At 46.1% G+C, this 21,793-nt stretch overlaps 1 protein-coding gene across 1 annotated transcript in view; it reads right to left on the reverse strand.

Annotated features, from left to right (window-relative positions):
- Positions 1 to 21,793, reverse strand: part of ahrra (aryl-hydrocarbon receptor repressor a) — a 59,105-nt gene that overhangs the window by 14,223 nt on the left and 23,089 nt on the right. The window contains exon 4 of the mRNA XM_041065365.1: positions 481 to 599. Within this exon, the coding sequence (XP_040921299.1) occupies positions 481 to 599 (119 nt within the window). The remainder of the gene's footprint in view (positions 1 to 480; positions 600 to 21,793) is intronic.

The following is a 21,793-nucleotide window of genomic DNA, read 5'->3' on the forward strand; positions in this document are numbered from 1 at the left end:
GCTGCTCACTTTCACACACCACTGCATGCATTCAGACAGATGCACACACACACACACACACACACACACACACACACACACACACACGTACGTCACTGGCGGCTTGAGCAGCTTCATCAGCTCCGACACCCCCGTCTCACCCGCATGTCACGCAACACCACAGCTCTGCAAGGGGGGTCGGGGCAAAGGGCGAAGGGCACACACACACACACACACACACACACACACACACACACACACACACACACACACACACACACACACACACACACACACACCCCTCCACCCTTTCCCAGGTCACACTCCTGACTGTTCCATCGTTTCATTGACAGTGACCAGTAAAATAAAAGCTGATTTTAGATCTTTAGGACAGTATCTGTGCACACAAGTCAACATGGACAATGGTTACACACACACACACACACACACAGAAATATTACACAAGACACACATTCAAACAACAGCCATGTGGTTTCTTACTTCCAGGAGGAGGCTGCTTTCATTGACGGAGGTTCCCGGTGGAAGACTCTCTTTCCTGGGTTCAGGGTTAGAGGATGCTGTGCTGATGATGTGCTTCCTGGACGTCTTCTCTGGGGTTGCTATAAAAAAAAACAAAAAAGTAAAAAGGATGGCTCCAGGGACTGATGTCAAAATAACAACACACAGTTATATCAGCCTCTTACAGACAGAGGTGTGTGCTCATATCTGCTGCGTTAAAGCCCTGCGAAGTGAAAGCAGCACTCACACAGGTCAGATGTTTACCACACTGCACTGCTGCACACAGAAAACAGAGGACAGGAGTAAGCACTCTGTGATTTACCACTTCTCCCACAGCCCCTGTGATACAGCAGCGAGAGAGCTGGACCGACACTCACACATGTGGCGGACACATTCACTGTATCCGTCTCCCTCTGCACAGCACTACTGCCAGGTATTAGTCTGTGTGATGGTCCCGTCTAACAACACAAAACAAGGACTGCTCTCGCACGACACAGCCACATGCTCGTGGACAGCTCAGTGGTTCAGAGGGAGGTGGACGACAGCATCGTCCGGGGGCTCGTCGAGCGGCGGGAAGAGGCAGAACAGACACTAACATGGGAACATGTAGGTGCTCACGCAGCACAGACTCGTGTCCACTGCAAAAAATAGCAGTTTATTCTTTTTTATTGAATCTGAGTTTTTAATTGGTTGAAATGGTTTGTTCAAATGAACTTTACTGTGCTGTCAACAAACACAGGCCTGTAAAAGTAGGTCAGGTCAGTTTTATTTACAGCTTTAGAAGTTATTCAGAAGTTATACTAATTAAATTACAAGACTTTCCAGTTCCAGTGTCGCTGCTCTCTGAGCCTGACCTCTGACCTTTATGTGAAAACCTCACCTATGAATCTCAGAGTGGGGTTTTCTGAGAAGTTCGTACGGGTCTGAGTCAAACTGCATCAACCACTCTCCATACGATATGCTCCTCCCCTTACAGTAGGGCCTACCTACCACGCCAGTGTGTGTACACATGCAATTAGCCTATATGGCTGTGGCGTGCAGAACTGTCACATGTGCATTGGTGATGTGTGTGTTGCGTGTTGGAGGCATGTTTGCGTGTTTCTCTTATGGGTGTGCTGTCAGGGGGCATGTGGCTCACTCCAAGAGATCAGCCCTTCGCTCCGTCACTCATTGTAGCAGGCACAGATTAGTCACGCAACACACACACACAGACACACACACTCACACACTCACACACCACAGCCTCATTATGAAAACTATCTAAGTATGTATGTATGAATCTTCCGATGCTTCGTATAGACCCCACCCCCCACCAAACAACCCTATTACAGCTTCCACTCCTCCCCCTTTAACCTTCTACCATCTCCTGTCCTCTGTCCCTCCCCCCCACCCCCACTCCATCATCTCTCCACCCTTTCTTTGTTCAACTCAGCATCGCAGGCGATCGACAACCGATTTCGTGACGCTGGAAGAGTTTCTCTACTCTTAATTCCACTCTGAAGCACGCGAAGCTAATGCGCCTGTTTTTTCCCATACATTTGGTCTGGATTAATTTTTTTTCATGTTTAATCATTTATTTCTCATCCACAACAGCAGGTTCATTCATGCTATAGGTGGAAATAAAGACTGAAATAATAAATCTGGTCAAAGGCTGATGAAAGCACTGACAGGCAGCTTCATAAACCCGTAAATGCCAGTAATAACTTTAAGTATTTTGTCATCACCTCCGCTAGGTGCAAACACATACAAACAAACAGAGTCAGACAGCCGTGCATACACACAAAACCATTCTCTTCAATCACCGTAATATCATCCAACCAGTGGAAAGCATTGCAGAGGGAAATGAATCTAATAAGCCTCTTTATTTTCCTCCTTCAACGCCTCATGTATTTTTGTTTTCTCTCTTACGGCAGCTTTTGGAGAGGATGCGGCGTCAGGAAAGACAAACACACGGGATGATTAATTATCGGCACCGGCACTTCCTCTGCCAACAATACAGGCTTTATTCACCACCGCTCGTGTCTTGGGGTTTGCTTTTCTTTGCCTCTATTTTCTCCCTCTCTGGTCTAAAAAGGAAAACAGAGGAGGTAATGGCGAGGCGTTTATGTGCTCTGTGTGAGGACAGGGTGTTAAGTAAAAAGTAGTGGGATGTGGATGCTGCCAAAGGGTGAGGCTGAAAGTGTCGAGCTCCTTCGCTCGGCCAGGTCCGTCTCTCCACTTCCACTGAGCACACAAAATATTAGGGACCACCCACCAAACATGAAGCTACAGTACGACTCAGTTTGCACAGTTTGAGTCACAACTGCCTCAGGACTTCATCTGAGGAAACCTCGGAGGAGAGGCTGCAGCGGACAAGAGAGATAATGTGACATTACGAACGTGGTGGAAAAAGATGAGGGATGATCCGTAAAGGCTGGTTATAAAATGTGAAAAGATTTGTGATGCATCACTTCGTCCTGCTGCTGTAAGAATGATCTCTCCTGCTCCTGTTAAGGTGAAACAGCAGGTAAACACTGAACTTTCACTGCTGCTTGTTGTCAGTGACGAGCACATCAGAAAAACAGGAGCGTGTGAGTGCTTGTGTGTGTCTGTGTGTGGTTTTCAGACACGGTCCTTATTAATCAGGCATTAATCTGTGCAGCCTGTAGGGGGTGAGTTTGGCCGTGAAGCGTTCGGATGTGTACAGCACAGTTTCAGTGCGTCTGCCTGTTTTCAGCACCCTCTCCAGAAGCCACTTCCTCCCACACCATCAATAACAGCTGAAAAAGAGAACTATGAAGAGAAAACAGAAAAGAGAAAAAAGAAACCCTCCATGAAAGAGAGAGTGGTGAAGGTGGGGGTGGTCTCTGTGGGCCCATAGTGTCACTGACATGCTTTTATTCTGAAGTTAATGGACACAAAACACAAAGAAATGTCACACAAAATGATGAAAAACGCACAGATGAATATTTCAGTACATTCCTGTACATTAGAGCATGAGATTCAAAGATGGCATGACATTATGTTGAAGAGTCGCATGACTACAAGAGGAGCCTGCACTTGGATTGGAACGGTAGATGATGGCGGCTGATACTGCAGGTCCACAGCCATGTGTTCATACATGGCTGCTCATAGACACAACACTGCTGGAACCAGCAGCCTGCACACATGCAGCTCCACATCCAGTCAAACAGGTGGTCAGTGCTGCTTTAAGCTCTGCCACTCGTGAGTGTGCGGCTGTTGTATAAGTAATGATAATTCAATACTACAGCATGTAACGGTTAAATAACATTTACAGGGCTCGTTTCTCTTCCTTGTGATTTGATAAAACTTCTGAAGTTTTACTTAAACATCTTTACTGCAGGAGTATTTTCACTCTGCATTATTATTACTGCTGCTTTCGCTTCAGCACTGCAAACATCCTGAGCCACCAATAAAAGGCGAATCTGTCCAAACTCATTTTCTCTGCTTTTCACATGTGTCACATCCTCATCGTCCGTCTCCCTGATCTCAGCAGCGCTGGTGCCATCTTTTGGCAGCTGATCCTCTGTGGTGTGTTTCGCTTGTAAAGAAGAGCTGAAGAGCTGAACATGCGAGCGCAGCGCTCCCTCCCCCCTCCCTCCCACAAGGCTTGCGTGAGTAGAGAAAACTGTGTGTGTGTGCATATGTGTGTGTTGAGGTTGGGTTGGCTTACAGCCACCTCCTTTGCCTATTCCCGCCCCCTTCCCTCAGAGCTCTTCTCTCTCTCTCTCTCTCTCTCTGCAAGCACAGGAAATCCACAGCGGAGAGAGCAACACCAACAGAGAGAGAGAGAGAGAGGGAGAGAGCGAGAGAAGCTGGATGATCAAGGGCTGGTTGTCACGCGAGCGAGCCGTCTGTCAACCCCCCCCCCTTCCTCCTGACAGGCTGCTGGCGCGCAGCCAAGGCCTTGCGTGCAAGCCGGCGAGCCACATTAGCCCATAAAGAATTTCATAATAGCAACAGCTGTTAAATATTGATGACTGCTGGCGAGCGCTCAATGGTGCTCCGCAAAAAGGTTAAGCCTGCGCTGTAATGGAAGCTAATGCTTCATTATGCCACAGATCAGAAATGTCCGGATCTCGGCCCCTGTCTAAATCCAAACCTCTCTGCTTCGCCTCTGCTCTGGTTCCTGACATGTGGCGAAGAGAAAACAGCTTTTTGTTTGGTTCCTGATTTTCTGAAGACAAACGGGAGCAGAGTTCCACCCCCACACACACACACACACTTGTTTAATTCTGTTCCAGATATGAGCATTAAACTACGCTGAGTCGATCTTCCATCATCCTTGACTGCAATATTAATGTTGGATTGAGGGCTATAATCTTTCTGATATTGTTTTGGATGAGAATAGTTTGTTTTCCACTGTGATATATAAGATTACATGTGAGAGGATAGACCGCCAGGATTTAGAGCAATTCTGTTTGTCCGTTAAACAACAACATCTACAGAAAGTACTTTCCTTGGACGCAGAGCAGGAATCAGAAATATTCATCTGTCAGAGGAGATTATCATGTGAGTGATGGAGAGGGTGGGGGGGGGGGGGGGGGGGGGGGGCTGTGGAGCTGCTGCACCCACATACTGAGGTGAAGGGGAAGTGATATTATGACAAAGCAAACGGGATCACACGGGCCGGAGGTCGGGATGTAAACCCAATTGTTTCCACTTCTCTGTTTTGGTTGGCAGGCAGACGCTCGCGACGCCGCGCTGTGCGTCTCCGCACGAGGCCGCGGGCAAAACAGACTCGTATGGCAACTTCATTACAGCGTGTACACCGCTACTGTATGTGGCTCCACGGCACGGTGCATCATTAAAGTGGCGCCACGTGCTCTCCACACACACAGAGACACACAGACACACACACACACACACAGACACACACACACACACACACACACACACACACACACACACAGGACTATTATAGCAATCATAATCTAAAAAAAATCTAATTGCTTCTATAAATAGAGAACATGACTGATCGTGGAGCACATGTTTTATGTGAGCATGATGTTTGTCTTCTGGGAAAAACTGCTTTTCTGATGAAGACAGTGGAAGAGACACACACACACACACACACACACACACACACACACACACACACACACACACACACACACACACACACACACAGAACTAAAGAGCTGTCTAAACACTCCTAAATTCAGCTTGTCAGGCCTTGGGAAAATTAACCACAACATAAGGCCGGCGTGGTGCAATATTTATACAGACAATTAGAAAAACTAACAGAATGCAAATGGATGGAGGCCCAAGGAGAATGATGTGCTACACACACACACACACACACACGCACACGCAGCATTCAGGCCTGCGTTGCGTGATATGAGCTGTTTATGGGGGAAAGCTTTTTATTTGACTGAACCCAAATGAATGCAACAGTGTATTTTCTAAATGAAGACAAGACGCTCCGGTTTTCCTGCCGTTGCCGTGGATCTGACATGTTCCACCGGCCAAACGCCGACCTTGGCCCTCGGTCTGCTCAGTGGGGGTGAACTCAGGATACAAACTCCCTCCCTGAGTCACATACATCCCAGCAATAACCCTGCCTGGAGGGAAAATGACAACACACATGTACACACATTGTGCAGAGGTGGGAGCGTATTTTGTGGGAGTTGAGAGGAAACTCTGTTGTTGGGCCTGCACAACCAAAAAAATAAAAATATATAAAATGTGAATTATTCCATGAGTATTTTACTGCATGTGTTTAATATTCATATCTTACTACAGAAACATCAGCCCCTGCATGCATGCATGTGTTTGCGCGGTGTCTCTATAAATAGCTTTTCCTTGAATTCCTGTTTTGATGAGGACGGCTGTGGCTTGTTTCTCTCAAGGAGCCTGTGGTTAATAAAAGTTGCATTCAGGAACCCCACCTGGCCACAATAAAGCACAAGCCTTCTATTTCTGCACTCACACAATCTCTGTTTTCACGAGCAGTCTGAGATTCAAAAGCTTGGACTTAAATAGGAAACTTTATGTGCACATTTGTAAAGCCCATCACTCTGATTTTCAGTTTAACCACAGATACATTTGAAATTCAGACCTTTAATAAACAAAAACAAACAGGAAGCTTGGAAACATTTAAAGCTTCAGATTCATGCATGGTTTAATTCATGCAATTTAATTATTATTATTATTGTTTTTTGTTTGTTAAATTAAATCCACTTCATTCAAACCGAGACATTATTCTCACAGTGTTTAGAATAAACAGGCATGAAGTGTTTGTCCTGCACGATCTACCTCTGCCACCACATGTTTTTCATTACAAAGCAGCAGCTATTTGGACTCTCCTGCTTATTCATACTGAAAAAGGAAATGCTTGAGACAAGTCAAACAACTCAGGGACTAATTATTAGTTTTCTACCCCTGTACTTTAGTGTTGCTGCAGCCCTGCATGAGATGTTAGAGCCTGCAGTACCACACACTCCTCCACTTTAGCCGAACGCTGGTTCCTCGTGTTGCGTGCCAACCACTGTCTCTGACATTATTCAGAATAACAGGGAGAGGGAGGTGAAACGAGCCATGGATTCCCTCTCTCCCCCCCTCTCCTCTCTCCCCCCCTCCTCCCTGCAGGCCGGTCAGAAGCAGCCGGCGCTGTTCTGTGGTCACAGCAAACAGAACAGTCAACAGGTTTCTGTGGAAAAGGACCACACCTTTCATGAAAACTTGATTTCATCAGTGATCCCGTCTTTTTTTTTTTCACCCATAACAAGAAGGTAATCTGTTAAAAAGATTATGGTGCCGTTTCGGCCCATTGAGGCAAATAATAATGGGCAGATGGTCCCTCAGGCTGAATCCATATGGGAGGGAAACTACACTAATGCTGCTGTAACACGCAATGCTAAACAAATGCTAACCACTAAGACCGGGTGGAAAGAGTGCGTTACCACTGCAACAAGTTGCTCACTTCATGCTCCGAAGAGTGAAGCTATACCAGGTTAAAGCCATGAAACGCGGGTGGAAACGGCACAGAGGTGCTTTGACTTTACTGAGACGTAATGTTGGTGTGCTGAGGAAACCACACATCTCCACAAAGAAATGACAAACACTCTCACTGCTAAAGTCTTCAGCCTGAGAAGACAGAGAATCTTCTCATCTCATAAAGCTGCATCGTAGACTGTATACACACACACACACACACACACACACACACAAAGGTGTAATTAAATGGGTGTGAGGTGGTTAATGTGTCCAGGGTTGAGGGAGATCAAGTGATAGCCATGATGCTGTTCATGCTTTATGCATGAAAGCCATTAACTTGTCAGTCAGTCGACACTATCAGAGGTGTTATGTATCCATTGTGCTTGTGTGTGTGTGTGTGTGTGTGTGTGTGTGTGTGTGTGTGTGTGTGTGTGTGTGTGTGTGTCCAGAACCAATCTGTGAAGCAGGTAATCTAGAGCTTCAGCATAATACAGTATTAAAGATCTCTCTCTCTCTCTCTCTCTCTCTCAGCGTATGTCCACAGTCCACTTTATTTGTGCCACCACTGCAGCCCTTCAGAATAAAAGCATTATTTTTGTCACATCCATCCAGTTCAATCTCATATTTCAAAATTTGGACAAAACAATTAACTGCATCACTGGAGAGAATTATTATTTAATTTCCTACTGGTTTTTTTTTTGATAGATGGAAAGAAAAGCATGATTTCAGTCCTGAACCTGAGGCTGAGACTGTGACAGGCAGAGCTCTGTGGTCTCAGCCTGATTTCATTTTACCAAGCATCACCTGTCAGCTCCACTTTAACACGACTGACTCGTCTCCCACGTTTCTCACCAACAATATCACACAACAATTTGGCCTCTGACATAGCTAATTCATTAAGCGACACGCCAGCCCAACAGTAATCTGATTATCTTTCTCCTCACACCTCGACCCTGTGATGCAGGGTATTAGGCCGGGGTGGCAGGCAAACACAGAAACACCCCCGAGGACATCAGGACCTCAGACATGGTGGACAAACTTGTGGAAAAGAAACTCACCACCGAGCAAAGCAAGAAACGTCCATCTTAAGAGTCTGGGTTTAATATCGCACTTCAGCATTCCCTCACTCAACAACCAACGACTTTACTCTCTGGTTTTCAGTGGAGACGGTCAAACCTTAACCCTTGATGATATAATTGGTGCTTTTTAAACGTCTCTGACAACAGCAGCATTATTAAAACACTGAATCCACAGCAGTGGGCAGTGACTGACAGCATCGGCTCTCTCAGAGCCCTGGAGTTCGCCGTAGACGTGAGCTCTGGGAGAACAGGTGAAAATACCCTTTGTCCGATCTGCACATATCGTGACCGTCCACTTCACATTCTCCCATCTGTGCCCGTCGCATGTCATCACAGCACTCTAATCCAAGCCTGTTTATACTAACAGTGTTTGCTCCGATCACTTCATTTGGCACAGGGAGGGAGGACACGTACCCCCCCGTGTTATCGCCCAGCAGGCGATATGTGTGTGTGTGTGTGTGTGTGTGTGTGTGAGTGAGTGAAGGATATAGGCAGGAGGAGGGCTTGATGGGGAGCGATGGTGGGATCACGCAAGCTTGCTAAAAGAGGCAAAGTCAGGGGAGAGTCACGCATGGTAGGGCTTTGCTGTAGATGCCACTCCGTCGCCACTCGACTTCCTGGCATCTGGTGTTAGCGTGATGCTACGAGTGTATGTATGTATGTGTGTGTGTGTTATGTTTAATTCCCAACCAACTGAGGAGATTTTCAGAGTGTAAACAAACAGCGACATGCCTGCCCTCTCCAAACAGGCTGTCGCTCTGAGCGGGAAGAGTATTCATCTCACTGAACAGTCAGAGCTGCCGACTGTGGCCAGGAAGCACTGCACACACGGGGAGGGAAGTCTGACCGCGGCTCAGCGGGACGTGTGCGGCGTGCGCTCAGCCCGAGAAAACTTTTTTCAAGATCCTTGTCAGGTGTGTCAAAGTAACCCTAATGATGTCATGGTGACGTCATCGGGGTCACCTTCAGAGACTGAAAATTGCCGACAAACAACCAAATCATGACAGTATATCATCACACCGTCATTATTCACAGGACCCTACTTTAAAGACATGATAAGAATAACTCATGGTGTCTCTGAGCTGCTCTTCAGGTCCACAGCAGATTATTTAACACCATGTACGTGTAAAAGCCTCTGCAGAGAACTGTGTGAGTTAGGGTCGGGGGTGAAGGACGGATGTGAGTCAAATTAAATCTAAGCAGAGAAAAACCCAAATGTTTCTGTGCGTGCGTATGTTTGTGGTTTTGTGTGTCAGCAGGTAGGTCAGCCTTTATTTTTTGCTCCGTGTGTGAGTGTATGTGTGACACGGTGATTGTTTGTGTGCGTATGTGATCTCATCACCATGTGGTCAATTCGCTTCGTCCCCTGAAATGAGACTCTGCTTCTCACGAAAGCAAAATCGGAAGCGGTGGAGATCGTGTGTGTGTGTGTGTGTGTGTTCGGACCAGAGAAAAAGAGGGATTGTTTCGGACAGCTAGGCAGACTACAGTAGGGCACAGCAGGGTCAGCAGACAGAACCGAGTGTCTCCATCCACTGACCCAAAAGTTTCTGTGTCCCTGAATCGCACACACAGACACACACACACCCTGAGCTGCATGCTTCACTGCCTCAGCTTACTACACCGCCTTCAGTCTGAAATCCATTTGGGTCGTAGTGGTTCTCTACGGAAGAACAAGAATTTAGACGACAGGAAAACAAGTTTGACCACTGAAGCTGAGGCAATGGAATTCATTTTCATAGTACATTTAAAATCTGCAGATGGCAGGTGACAGCCCGGACATTACTGATCCGTTCTACGAGAAAAATATCATAAAACAAACTGAGAGGTTTTTTTCTGCAGTAAAGACTTCGTCACTGTGGCTCTACAGTATTTAGATGCTAAGTTGATCTGTCTGCAGACGGTGAAGAGAAACACTGCAGCGCTGAGGCAAAGGACAAATGTGGAAAAAGTCTCAGAGAAAATACTGCAGGCTAATTTGATTTATGTAAATAGTACAAAACATCCAGTCGTTATATAATTAGATTTGTGGAGATTTATGTTACTTGTAAAGACAGCAGCTGGATCAAACGCAGGATCAGATTATGTGATTCTGATATTTGTTTTCAAGATGGAGGTAGAAATGTAATCAAACAGAAACGGAGGCACGTATCTGGTCAGAGGACAGAGGACAGAGGACGGAGTCCTGACATGACTTCAGGAAGTTTTGGATTTTGAAAATACTCAGTTGAACAAGTGAGACGATCCCAAAGGTCAAGACTCAGAGAGGCTGAAGACTTGAGCAGAAGTTCTCACACACGCTGAACGTGGGAAACATCGGGACATGATGAGCGGCACGCTTCTCAAACAGCCCTTGCAATTATCGCCTCCACACTAATGAACCTCACATTACACCGTGTGTCAGGAAACCACCGTTTGGGCTCAGCAGCTTGTAAACTTCCACTCCGGCTCTTTGGTGTCGCCCTGCAGCTGAGACCTGTGGGCCACACGGCTGGACCACAGCCCACTGGCTTTCTGTACATGTTTCTCTGTGGCTTTAAGAAATTCTCTTTAACCTTCCGGGCTGATAAACATCATCATCATCATAAACATCAAGGTTTATTAATTAATCAGGGTTGTTTATGTCAGCTCCTGACAAGTTAAAGGTGTTTATGTGACGGCCCCTTCTACTCATCTACAGACTTTTAGTCCATCCATAAACTTTTCTTTCATGAGTAGCTGTACGACTTGTGTTCCTAATAAAATGGCATCTACATCACATTCCTTGTCCTTTCTATTTTTCTCATCTGCTGATGCAAAAACCTAATTTCCAGAAATCATCATCATCCTATCAAATCTAAGTGCGGTGCTGGGTGAGCTGAGAGACGCAGTATGTGTGAGACAGTGTCTTTAAACATGCTCAGATCGTGTGGTTTCAAACCCAGACTCCGAAACTGAAGGAGCTGCTTTGTCCGCTCAGAGCTCCAAAGTCAACCTTAGTACGACGGCTCGGTTTAACCATGAATATTCAGCGTACGTCGTCATAAATCACGTGTCATTACTCTGCGTCTTCGCTGAGAGGAACCACTGAATAAACCAAAGACTTAAATGAAATGAGCAGGATCAATAATATTTTACTACACAAACACAACATGTGATTTCCAGTAAGTGAAAAGCACAGCGAGACACCTCAATGCAAACACGTCAGAGGTAGAAGTGAAGAACATGTGTTTCCACGGCATCAGGTTTATCTGGAGCTGCGCTGCACAGTACGTCGCACTGCAGCTGAAGTCTGATTTATGAGCAGCACCACAGAAATTCCTCCGCAATAGCTTCAGGATGTCTCCGGAATAAGAGCAATATCTCTGATTTGGGAAAGTATTAGCAGCTCAAAACACAGCGGAGTCAGTGCGAGCAGCTCACGCGAGGCCGTGCATGCCTCGGCTCCTCTCTGCTGCACAAACACTTGGTACAGCGTGGCTTGTTTTCAGTGGTTGTACTCGCTGGTTCTGGAGTGAAATCTGATAGGACGACAGGATCTGACTGATATACTGATTTACTGATATGGACACGCAGTAGTTTGAACTGATTGAGATTTGACTTAGTTATTTTTGAGTCGTTCTTTTTGTGGATTTCAGCTGAGAGGTTTAGTTCGTGTCCTCTGGCCGTTCTGCTTGTGCTCTCGTACTTTGACTAAAATTTAAAAAAGCAGTTTTACATCCTGTCAAACAGAAAGCTTCACTCCCTGACAGCTGTTTTGGTCGAGACGTCTCAGGACGTGGCTGAAAGAAAAGGAAAAAGTTGTGCAAACAGTCGTGTTAAAGTAACTGATGAAGAGCTGAAATAATCAGATAAAAGTTAGGAATAAAAGGTAGAAATCTCCGGTGTCTGCTGTTGATAGTTGTCCCAGTGAAAACAATATGCACTTTTATATGATTAATAGTGTTAAATGACATAAATGTATCCAGAGCAACATGTGGAACGTGACGGGTGGTGTCGATGGCGGCGTACTTCACTGATGAGAGACTGAACTCTGGGATTCACCGTTTAAATTCCATTTAAATGACTGAGCACAGAAAGGGAAAGTTACAGGACTGTCACAGTTCAGAGGCACTGTCACGCACCATTCCAGATCCTGATCTGAGCACGCACGCACACACACACACACACACTCACTCACACACACACACACACACACACACACACACTCACTCACACACACACACACACACACCCAAACTCGCACATAAACACCACGCGAGCGTGAGCACGTTTACATTTCAGTCGTTCGGGGATGTGGTGTCTGGCTGGAGGATTGTTCAGCAGGACACACAGCTGCTGCTGGGTTTGAACCATCCACTCAGGGGCCAGTCTCCCGTTACACACACTCTCTGCACACACACACAAAATAAACACACCAAATACCCACATCCTCCTCACCCAATAACAGTGCTGCAACTGTTTCTCATGTGACAGAAGAAGGGTGAGCTGTTGAGCGGAGGGAGTGGCGGGGAATAGCGTGCGAAGACCTAATGCAGCGTTTCAGCCCCAGATGGGTCACATCAGTAGCCCGCAATCAACAAATTTGGCCCTGCCAAGTTTACACGCTTTACATGTCAAAAGGGACAGAGGAGGGAAAAGAGAGAAACCTGTTTCTTCTTTTTTTTTTTCACCCACATGCTTCTTTTTATCGCCTGCCACAGCTTATAATTATTAATTACTGTGACTGGTTTTTCCATTGTGCAGGAGAAGAGAAGAGAAGAAGAGGAGAGAAGAAAAAAAGGATGTTAAAGCCCAGCAGGATGAATTCAGAAAATAACCGAGCTGCTCCCCGACAAAAACACATTTCATGTAGAATGAGTGGGAATGGATCGAGTGCAGTAGATGCTCAGGGTCACAGGACACCCCCGAGCTTTGCCCCCCCTCACACCAGAAAAGCTCCGTGGTCATCAGCGATTGTTACCGTCACCACAAAGCCATTTAGGGCTGGCAAAACACCTGTCCACAGTGGTTAGGATGAGACAGGAGGACACCTGGTCTGTAACTCTAGACGAACGGCTTCCTGATGCGTCCACAGTGGGGATGTTTGAATAAGGCAGATGATATCACTGTCTCTGGAGACAAGAAGCTCCAGATAACAAACGTTTCAACATCCTGAACCAAATTATCAGTGACGAATCACATACGTGCACAAATGTGCACAGGACAAGACTTCACCATCGCATAAGACGTCCCTGTCTCTCAATCACATACACACAGAGACAAGGCTCTGCCACTCGCCTCCCAAAGCAGCGTGTGTGGTCCTGTCATTCAAGCTTTGTCCCCGCTGTGGCCTCTCATCTTTAAATAGCCTGCTATAATCTGTCCATTCAAGCACAGACACATCTAGTTTCAGACCAACTTTTAGAACGCACTGTGCACATGATGACGGAGGCTTAACAACAGTGGAGGAAACTCTGATTTCTGAGTTTTCACTGTAAGAAAGTTGTTTATTTGGTGAAGCAAATTTAAATGTCTCTTCCCTGAAAGACCAACCACAGTTTACAGAACGATCAGAAAATAACAGCGTCAGAACGATAAAGGAACAAACAGCTGGCAGCTTCACACTTTAAGCACAAAACAAAATGCCTGTAACTGGAGTTAGTCTGCGATAATGACCGGGTGTGGGCTAATAACCATCATGAACTGTTTATGGAAGAACAATCGAATATGAACTCAAGGGTGTCTGAGTATGGTGTTGCAATTCAAGCATCCATTCCCATGCTACTGACCTAAACTCTGACTAACACACAGGAGGTGGGAGGAAAAAAAAAAACACACAGGAGAGGGAGAGATAAAGAGAATCCAGGGTGGGAACCGTCATAAAAACGAACAGAGATGAGATTCAAAGTCTTTTTCCCACCAGACAATAAAACATGAAAAAGTATGTGTTAGGGGGAAGGAGAAATCCTCCGTGGCTCCGCTGCCCTGTGAAGCAGAGTCAGAGAGGCCTCCAGATGTGTCTCAAACATGCTTCAAGTTTCACTGCGATACTTAGCGGGTCTTAGTGAAGCAGACCCAGGGTTTGCATTAAACCCAATCCAGTCTGGCCCACGTTCACACAGAACCAGATGGTTAGCATATGACCCACAGAGAGCAGCAGCTTGGACCTTAATTGTACAGTTATCTTTTTAAAGATAATTGGACACATCACCGACCAGATTACTTAGTGCATCTGATTTATTATGTAGCTACCAACAAGATGATGAACCCGTTCATTACACTGCAGCACCGTCGCTGTCTGGACTGATTTATCTGAGACACTGTGGGCAGACGCTCTGAGTCCTCACCCTCACTGCAAAATTTAGAAGGAATAATTACACACAGAAAACCAGAGCGCTTTGTTAGTGTGAGCTTTATCTTACACTCGCTCTGAGGCTGGACTGTGCTTTTCAGGAACCTGAGTTCTTCAGGAAAAAAAAAAACTCAGAGGATATTATAACACCTCTCTCATTTCAACACTTCCCCAGTGTCAGAGTCAGAACCTGACATCACCTCCTCTTTCCTGTGTCCCCCCCACTTCCCCCTGCTCGGCGGTCACAGCTTCTCCCTGTCTAAACCTTTAGTCTCATTATGCCACTATAGTGAAATTCACCTCTGATCGGCCGTGGTGAATCACTGAGGAAGGGGAGAGGTCGATGCAGGAAGGGGAGCGGAGCAAAGTGAGGATGACAAAGTGCTGATGTTAATCTCCATCCCTCAGACGGTGATGGTGAACGCATTAAAACAGAAAGTACAGTTGTTCATGATGCCGAGGAATTCAAAGAGAGTCTGGGATTTAAATGAAGGACAAAGTCCTGACACGTGATGAGCGTTTCTCTGTTTTTTAAATAATAACTTTCTCAGGAGCAATTCAAGCTAAAGCTCAATTAAAGCTAATTTATTTCGATTTCTAGCAGGTCTTTTTTTTCTGATGTGTCAAACTTTGACTTCGACAGCTGGATGGAAACACTGCTTTAGATCAGGTGCCTCAGTTGCCTTTTGTTTTGACTCCAGGCCAAACGAGCTGGTTGACACGATGCCAACTGGAACATACACTGGCTCCTTTTGTTTAGCTCTGTTTTTTTTTATTCTTTCTTAAATCACATCGGAGCCGAGTATCAACTTTTAATCTGGCACGTCACACAGTTTCATCAGCTCAGAGTTTTTATGAAGAGAGAAACAAAAGAAAAGAAGATGGAGGAGAAACCTCTGATTACCTGTTCAGGAGCAGATGGTGTGTGTGTGTGTGTGTGTGTGTAATGGCTGTGTCTTTGTGTGTGATCACATCTGATCAATGTCAGGTATGACAGCTCAACATCCTGGAGGTGTCTGGGAGTGTGTGTGTGTGTGTGTATGAGTTCTATCTTTGCAAGTGATTTCACCTGATCGGTGTTTACTATGTCAGCTCCATAACCTAAAGGTGTGTGTGTGTGTGTGTGTGTGTGTGTGTGTGTGTGTGTGTGTGTGTGTGTGTGTGTGTGTGTGTGTGTGTGGATGTGTGTGTGTGTGGGGGGGGGGGGGGGGGGGGGGGGGGGGAGCTGGGATTCCCTAAAGCGTGTTCAGTAAATCCTCAACCAGCACGGATTCCCAGGCATCGCGTGCAGCAGGGTGGGACTCCTGAGCACAACCACGCCTCCACACACTCACACATACACACTCACACACAGACACACGTACAGCAGACAACAAAGGCCAGTGTAATGGTTAGGTGCAAGGCTTAAGCTGCTGTCGTGGGAGGGTTAATGGATTTCAACCATTTATTCACCTGTCATCCCCATTAAATCCATAGCTGGTCCTTCCGTGACCAAATGAGACCTCTTATCTCTGTAACAGCCCTCGTCTGGTTAACCTCAGCCCCGCTCCATCTCCACGCTGTGTGTCAGTGGAAATGCATGTCCCTGTATGCTATGTTTACGGCACGGCGCTCGGTGAAACACAGAATGACACTTATCTCATTCAGAGGAGCCGCCTTCACAGAGAATCCTCTGGATTCATCCTCAGTTTGTTTGTGATTTTGCGGAAACACCTTCAGCCAAATGTGGTTTACGAGTTAAAGAGCAGGTCTGGCTGATCAGCCTCATGTGCTGAGGAGGTTTTGGTTGCAGCGTGGGTGGTCAGTCCACAATAGACCAGAGAACTGACAAGAAAAACCAGTCAAACTGTTTCTGTGTGTGCGCGAGTGTGTCGTGGTGGCGGATGTGTGCTTGAGGGTGAGAGTCAGACTATTATGGTCGACTACGCCAAAACATGTCATTGCTGAGAAATGGTTGGCTCTCCACCTCCCAACTATTTTCAGGGAGTCGCTTTTCGTCCTGGTGACTTCAAATCGGAGAGCGCTGAAAGCTGAACCCAGCTGAGTCGGTTCCTGGTGGAGACGCTTCTGTGCAGCTTCATGAGCAGGTGGATCAGAACACGTTTCCACATTAGGGTTCGTTTGGCATCAGGATGCTCTGACAGAATAAGCTACAGGTTTCCTGAGAACCGATCAGCAGCTTGTTGACCTACAGCACACACACCATTTCACGTGCACAGAAGACTGACAGGACTTTCCCTCCCTCACACATCTACACGAGCCAATCGCAGATTAGACATCGCTCCTCTTGCTGGGCCATGTCTTGACAAACATGGCAGCTGTTCTGGAGAAAGTCTTTAAAATTCTGCATCTGAGCCTTTTACTTCAGGGTCAGTCGGACAAATTGAAGCCAGATCTCTGGTTTGAAACACCTGAACAACGCTTCCAAGCAGCTACGTGCCATTTTTTATGGATGCTGCTTCAGTCCTGACGCCATCTGTCATTAAGCGTTCGTGTTATGAGTACACACAGTGCCGAGACACTGTCAATGCATCGTGTGAAAACCTCCAGAATAAAAGCCCTTCTGTTGTAAGGAAAATCTCACAACTGTTTAGTTTCTCATTTGTTGAACAGGTAAGTGCTGATACCTGGAAATGTTCTTAATCAAGGAAAAAGAAACGTGCATCCTGCCACATGTTTGTGTGCATACAAGTGTACAGGGCTTACGTGCTAATGCGTGCCCATATGCGCAGCCTTGATGTGTAAACCTGACACCATTACAACATGTGATGCACAGCACCTGTGCAAACAACACGACAAAGACGCCCCTGTGTTCACGGACCGGCCTTTTTAATTAGCCTTTAATTGGGCCACAGCTCCCACAGTTGGGACAGAGAGACGCAGGCAGATAACTGTGGGACAGACAGGAGCAGAGGAGGGACATTCACTGGATCAGCGACTGGAAAAGGACTTTTCCTTCCATCAACCAGTCATTTCCAATGGTGTGATCTGCAGCTAGGAGAATTACCTGCAAGCAAGCAGGATCCGATATTTACATGAAAATAAATGAGCTAAAGCTGTTAGCTAAAGTGGCTGTCCACACACACACACACACACACACACACACACACACACACACACACACACACACACACACACACACACACACACACACCTCTATACCCCAAAACACTTCATGATTTACAAACCGCATCTGAGAAGTTATGCAATGTTCAAACATGTGGCCAGTACTGAAAACAAACCGTGGCACGCAACGGCAGAGAGGTCATTTCATACACTGGGGAGTCTCACTGCTCTGCTTTCTCCACTCCCTCTCTCCCTCTCTCCCTCTCCCTCTCTCTGAACCTCTCTCCACCCTCTCGCTCTCTTATTCCCAGAGGGGCACTTGTGCAGCTCACAGGGAAAGCGGTCAGACATTATTAGCTCAGCAACATGCCACAGAGTTTTTCCTGACATAAGTCGACGCCTTAAATAGACTTAACGCCGCAGCAGGGACACGCAGCGTCTTCTACTTTTAGAGCCATTGATGAAAACGGGAGCGACCCCTCAGGACGTTGGACTGAACGGGAAAAGGAGCAGGTAACGACGCTGTAAGACAAAATGTAAAAGCACCAATCCTGATGACCAAGTGATGATCCGAGACCATGGGAGGCAACTGAGCCGAATGAAAGCATGTACTTAACGGTCGATAAGAAACATGTGACAGCCTCTTTGAGGTGCTGTATGCTGTGTAATTTTCATGTAATCGCTACCAGACTGGAGCGGCAGGAAGCCAGACAGAGGGTTGTCCTGCAGATTTCACAACCAAACTATAACACACCTCACCGCCGCTTTGTTCAAAATCACCTGTAAACATGGCTTAGTGTGTCAGCTGCAGCTTAACTGACCAGCACCAAACTCCAACCAAACACCAGCTCATTTAGGTGAGAGGGTACCTGGCACCAAGAGCTGTTTGTAGTGAAAATGTGTTTTCATGATTTGAATATACTACTCTTAGGAACCCAGAATTATTATGCAATTCAGATTTTATAGCTATTACGTCTTGAATTTGGCAAAGACTGATCATACTGAAACACCCCAGAGATGGTAACCAGAAGAAATCAGATGTGAAGTTTGGGCCTAATTAGAGAGTAGAAGGAAAACATAACTAAAAAGGGTTTATATAGAGTTTAGCCACCTCTCTGGCCTGATATAAATCTTTATTGAGTGAAATATAAGAATCGCTGAATGAAGGCCATATGAAAAATGCTCTGAAACGCCTGTAAACTACAGGGAGGACAAAAATGTTGCAAGTATGAACATATTCAACAGATGATGGAATATAACTGTGGAAAAAAAGAGGAGAGAAGACAGTGAAAGTCTAAAATCCCTCCACTTGTTTTCCACCTCCTGGTCTGTGCGTGGAGGCAGATGTTTGATGGGAAACCTGAGAAGTGATTCGGCAGGTGATCTGAACCCCTCCACTAAATGTGAGGTTTTTTTTTTTTACAAGAGAAGAGTCAGCAGCAGTAAATTAAATGAAGGCAACATGTGTGAATCCATTGTTCTGAGTTGGTGCGTGTGTGTGTGTGTCTGTGTGTGCTGCACATGTGTGTATATGCAGGCAGCATCCTGTGGTGAAGCAGAGGGAAACCATACCATTGTGTTGGTGTGTGTCAACAGCTCCTTCCGATCTCCTGCTCACCAACACTTCTACTGAAACGGACGTACAACAATAGAAAGTGGGTTCTTGCTTTTGAAGGTCTGTGTCAGCGACAGAGGGAACACTCTTTACTCCGAAGATGCAAAAACAACCTGATTCCTTGATCCCTTCCTTCCTTCCTTCAGTCTTGATTCCTTTAATCCAAATATTCAGCAGGATCCTTTTATATTTCAGACGAACGCGTCGAGATTCACACTGAAATGGTTCAAACAGAAAAGTTCAAAGTGCTGAGTGATCAGGTGAAATAGTTCAGTGTAACCGTGATGGATAAACAGCTGAAACAGGTAGAAGTAACAATATCCACCTTTATATGTTTAACCGCTAAATAAAAATCAGTTCAGATCAACACGTGGATGAAAGGCTCTTCAGTTCACCTGACAGGTCTGGGACATCAGACAACAACTGATTTAGATGATACTAATAATGCTTGTTATTGCCGATGTCTTCACCATGTGGCCTCATAAAACTGAGGCTGCAGCAGTTTCACAACAGCTTTGGACTCAGAGATCAAAAACCAGGTGTTTATATTTGACGTTGGACCCAAATTTGTCTCGTGTGACTATGACGTGGTTTTTTATTTCTGCACCATCCAAAGAGTAAATCTACAAAAGGTGCCACTTTATCAGGCCTGCTCACCAGACCCACTTCATGTCATGCAAGACACAGAAGACAAGAGTCCTCGCTGGCAAAGCATAAGCAGGGTATCAAACCTCCTCCAATGTGCCCCAGGACAAGACAGAAATGCCTCCATATACATTAGGACACACCATTAAATTCACATTTACTCACATTCCTGCTGGATGCAACAGCTGTGTGAAGAATGAATTACTACATGTAGTACTAGCATGAGGAATGGTGGGGGGGGGGGGGGGTGGTACACATATGGAGGGAGGGATGGATTGGCACGAGTTGCCAGTAATGTATTGCTTCCACAGGATGCCCTGCACGCTCAAAACAAGCCATAATTGGCCTTGATCACGCTCAGCCATTGAGACATACAGTAAATGTGACAAGCAGTGGGGAGAGAGGGAGAGAGCGGGGGAGGGAGGGGAGGGAGGGAGAGATGGTAAAGCAGTGTGACAGAGTGATTTTGCAGAAGAGGATGAACTGTAAATATTGACCCTGGAGAGGAGGGCAAAACAGTCATGCTGCACCAGCAGGGAAATGATAGCACACACACGCACACACACACACACACACACACGCACGCACGCACGCACGCACGCACGCACGCACACACACACGCACACAGCTCAGGCCCCTCATTCGTCTGGAAAATGCAGGAGCTATGAATCTTATTGAGAGGAGATAAACATCACGCTGCTTTTAGAACATCGCCGTGGTTACTTGTGCAGTTTTACAGCAGAGTTTAAAGCTGTAAGTTATTGTTCCTCTTCTGCTTTTCATTACCACTGCCTCTTCCTCATGGTGGAGTATCTATAGAAATGACATTTTTTTAGACACATTTCCGCTGATCTTTATTTCACACTCCCTGTTTACAGTCTTATAACAGACCTTAGATAGGGAAATCTTTGGATCTGAACCAGGAGCCTCCAGAACCGCCACTGTTTTATTTTTTATTTTTTAAATTCTTCTCCTGACACGTCACGTGAAGCCCACCCGAAAGAACTCGGTCCCAAAACTCCCAGACAACCTCAAATCAGATGACCTCTTGACCCTTCGCACTGACTCATCCTCACACTCACAGATCGGGCCCTCGGCTCAGCTGTCCCCCAGCACTGGAGTCCACTTCCCCACCATCTACGTTCGTCACAGACTTTTCAGCAGTGAGCTGTTGTTGATTATTACCTTTAATTTGCAGGGACACTCACTGATGCAGAGGATTTAACAGGTGCTGAGCCACCTCATCACCGAGCACGTCCTGCTGTCAGTGTTCGCCGAGTCGGTTCATTAACAGGGAGATTCTGAGCATATCTGTGTTTTTATGTTCATGAAGTCATCACTGCCACTGTGTTTTGTTCCTATCCAGAACTGGAAAAGCCGTAACTCCACTTTGCAGTGAGTCTGTTTTGTGTGTCATCATTTTAATTTTGGCTGAAGTGAACGGGATCACATTTAGAGATATTCGCAGCACATCTGATGTAACAGCAACAGGGTCACCTGGAAAACACGTTGGGTAAAATATACGTTTTTCTATTTTAGCTCAGCTTTGTTGTCATAGTTACACTCGGGGTGAAACGTGGAGCATCAGAGTGTGGGACAGAGCAGGAAAGTGTGCGTCTCACGCCCAAAGCGTGAGAG

Source organism: Toxotes jaculatrix, chromosome 20 (assembly GCF_017976425.1).
Source record: "Toxotes jaculatrix isolate fToxJac2 chromosome 20, fToxJac2.pri, whole genome shotgun sequence".
NCBI classification, from domain to species: Eukaryota; Metazoa; Chordata; class Actinopteri; family Toxotidae; genus Toxotes; species Toxotes jaculatrix.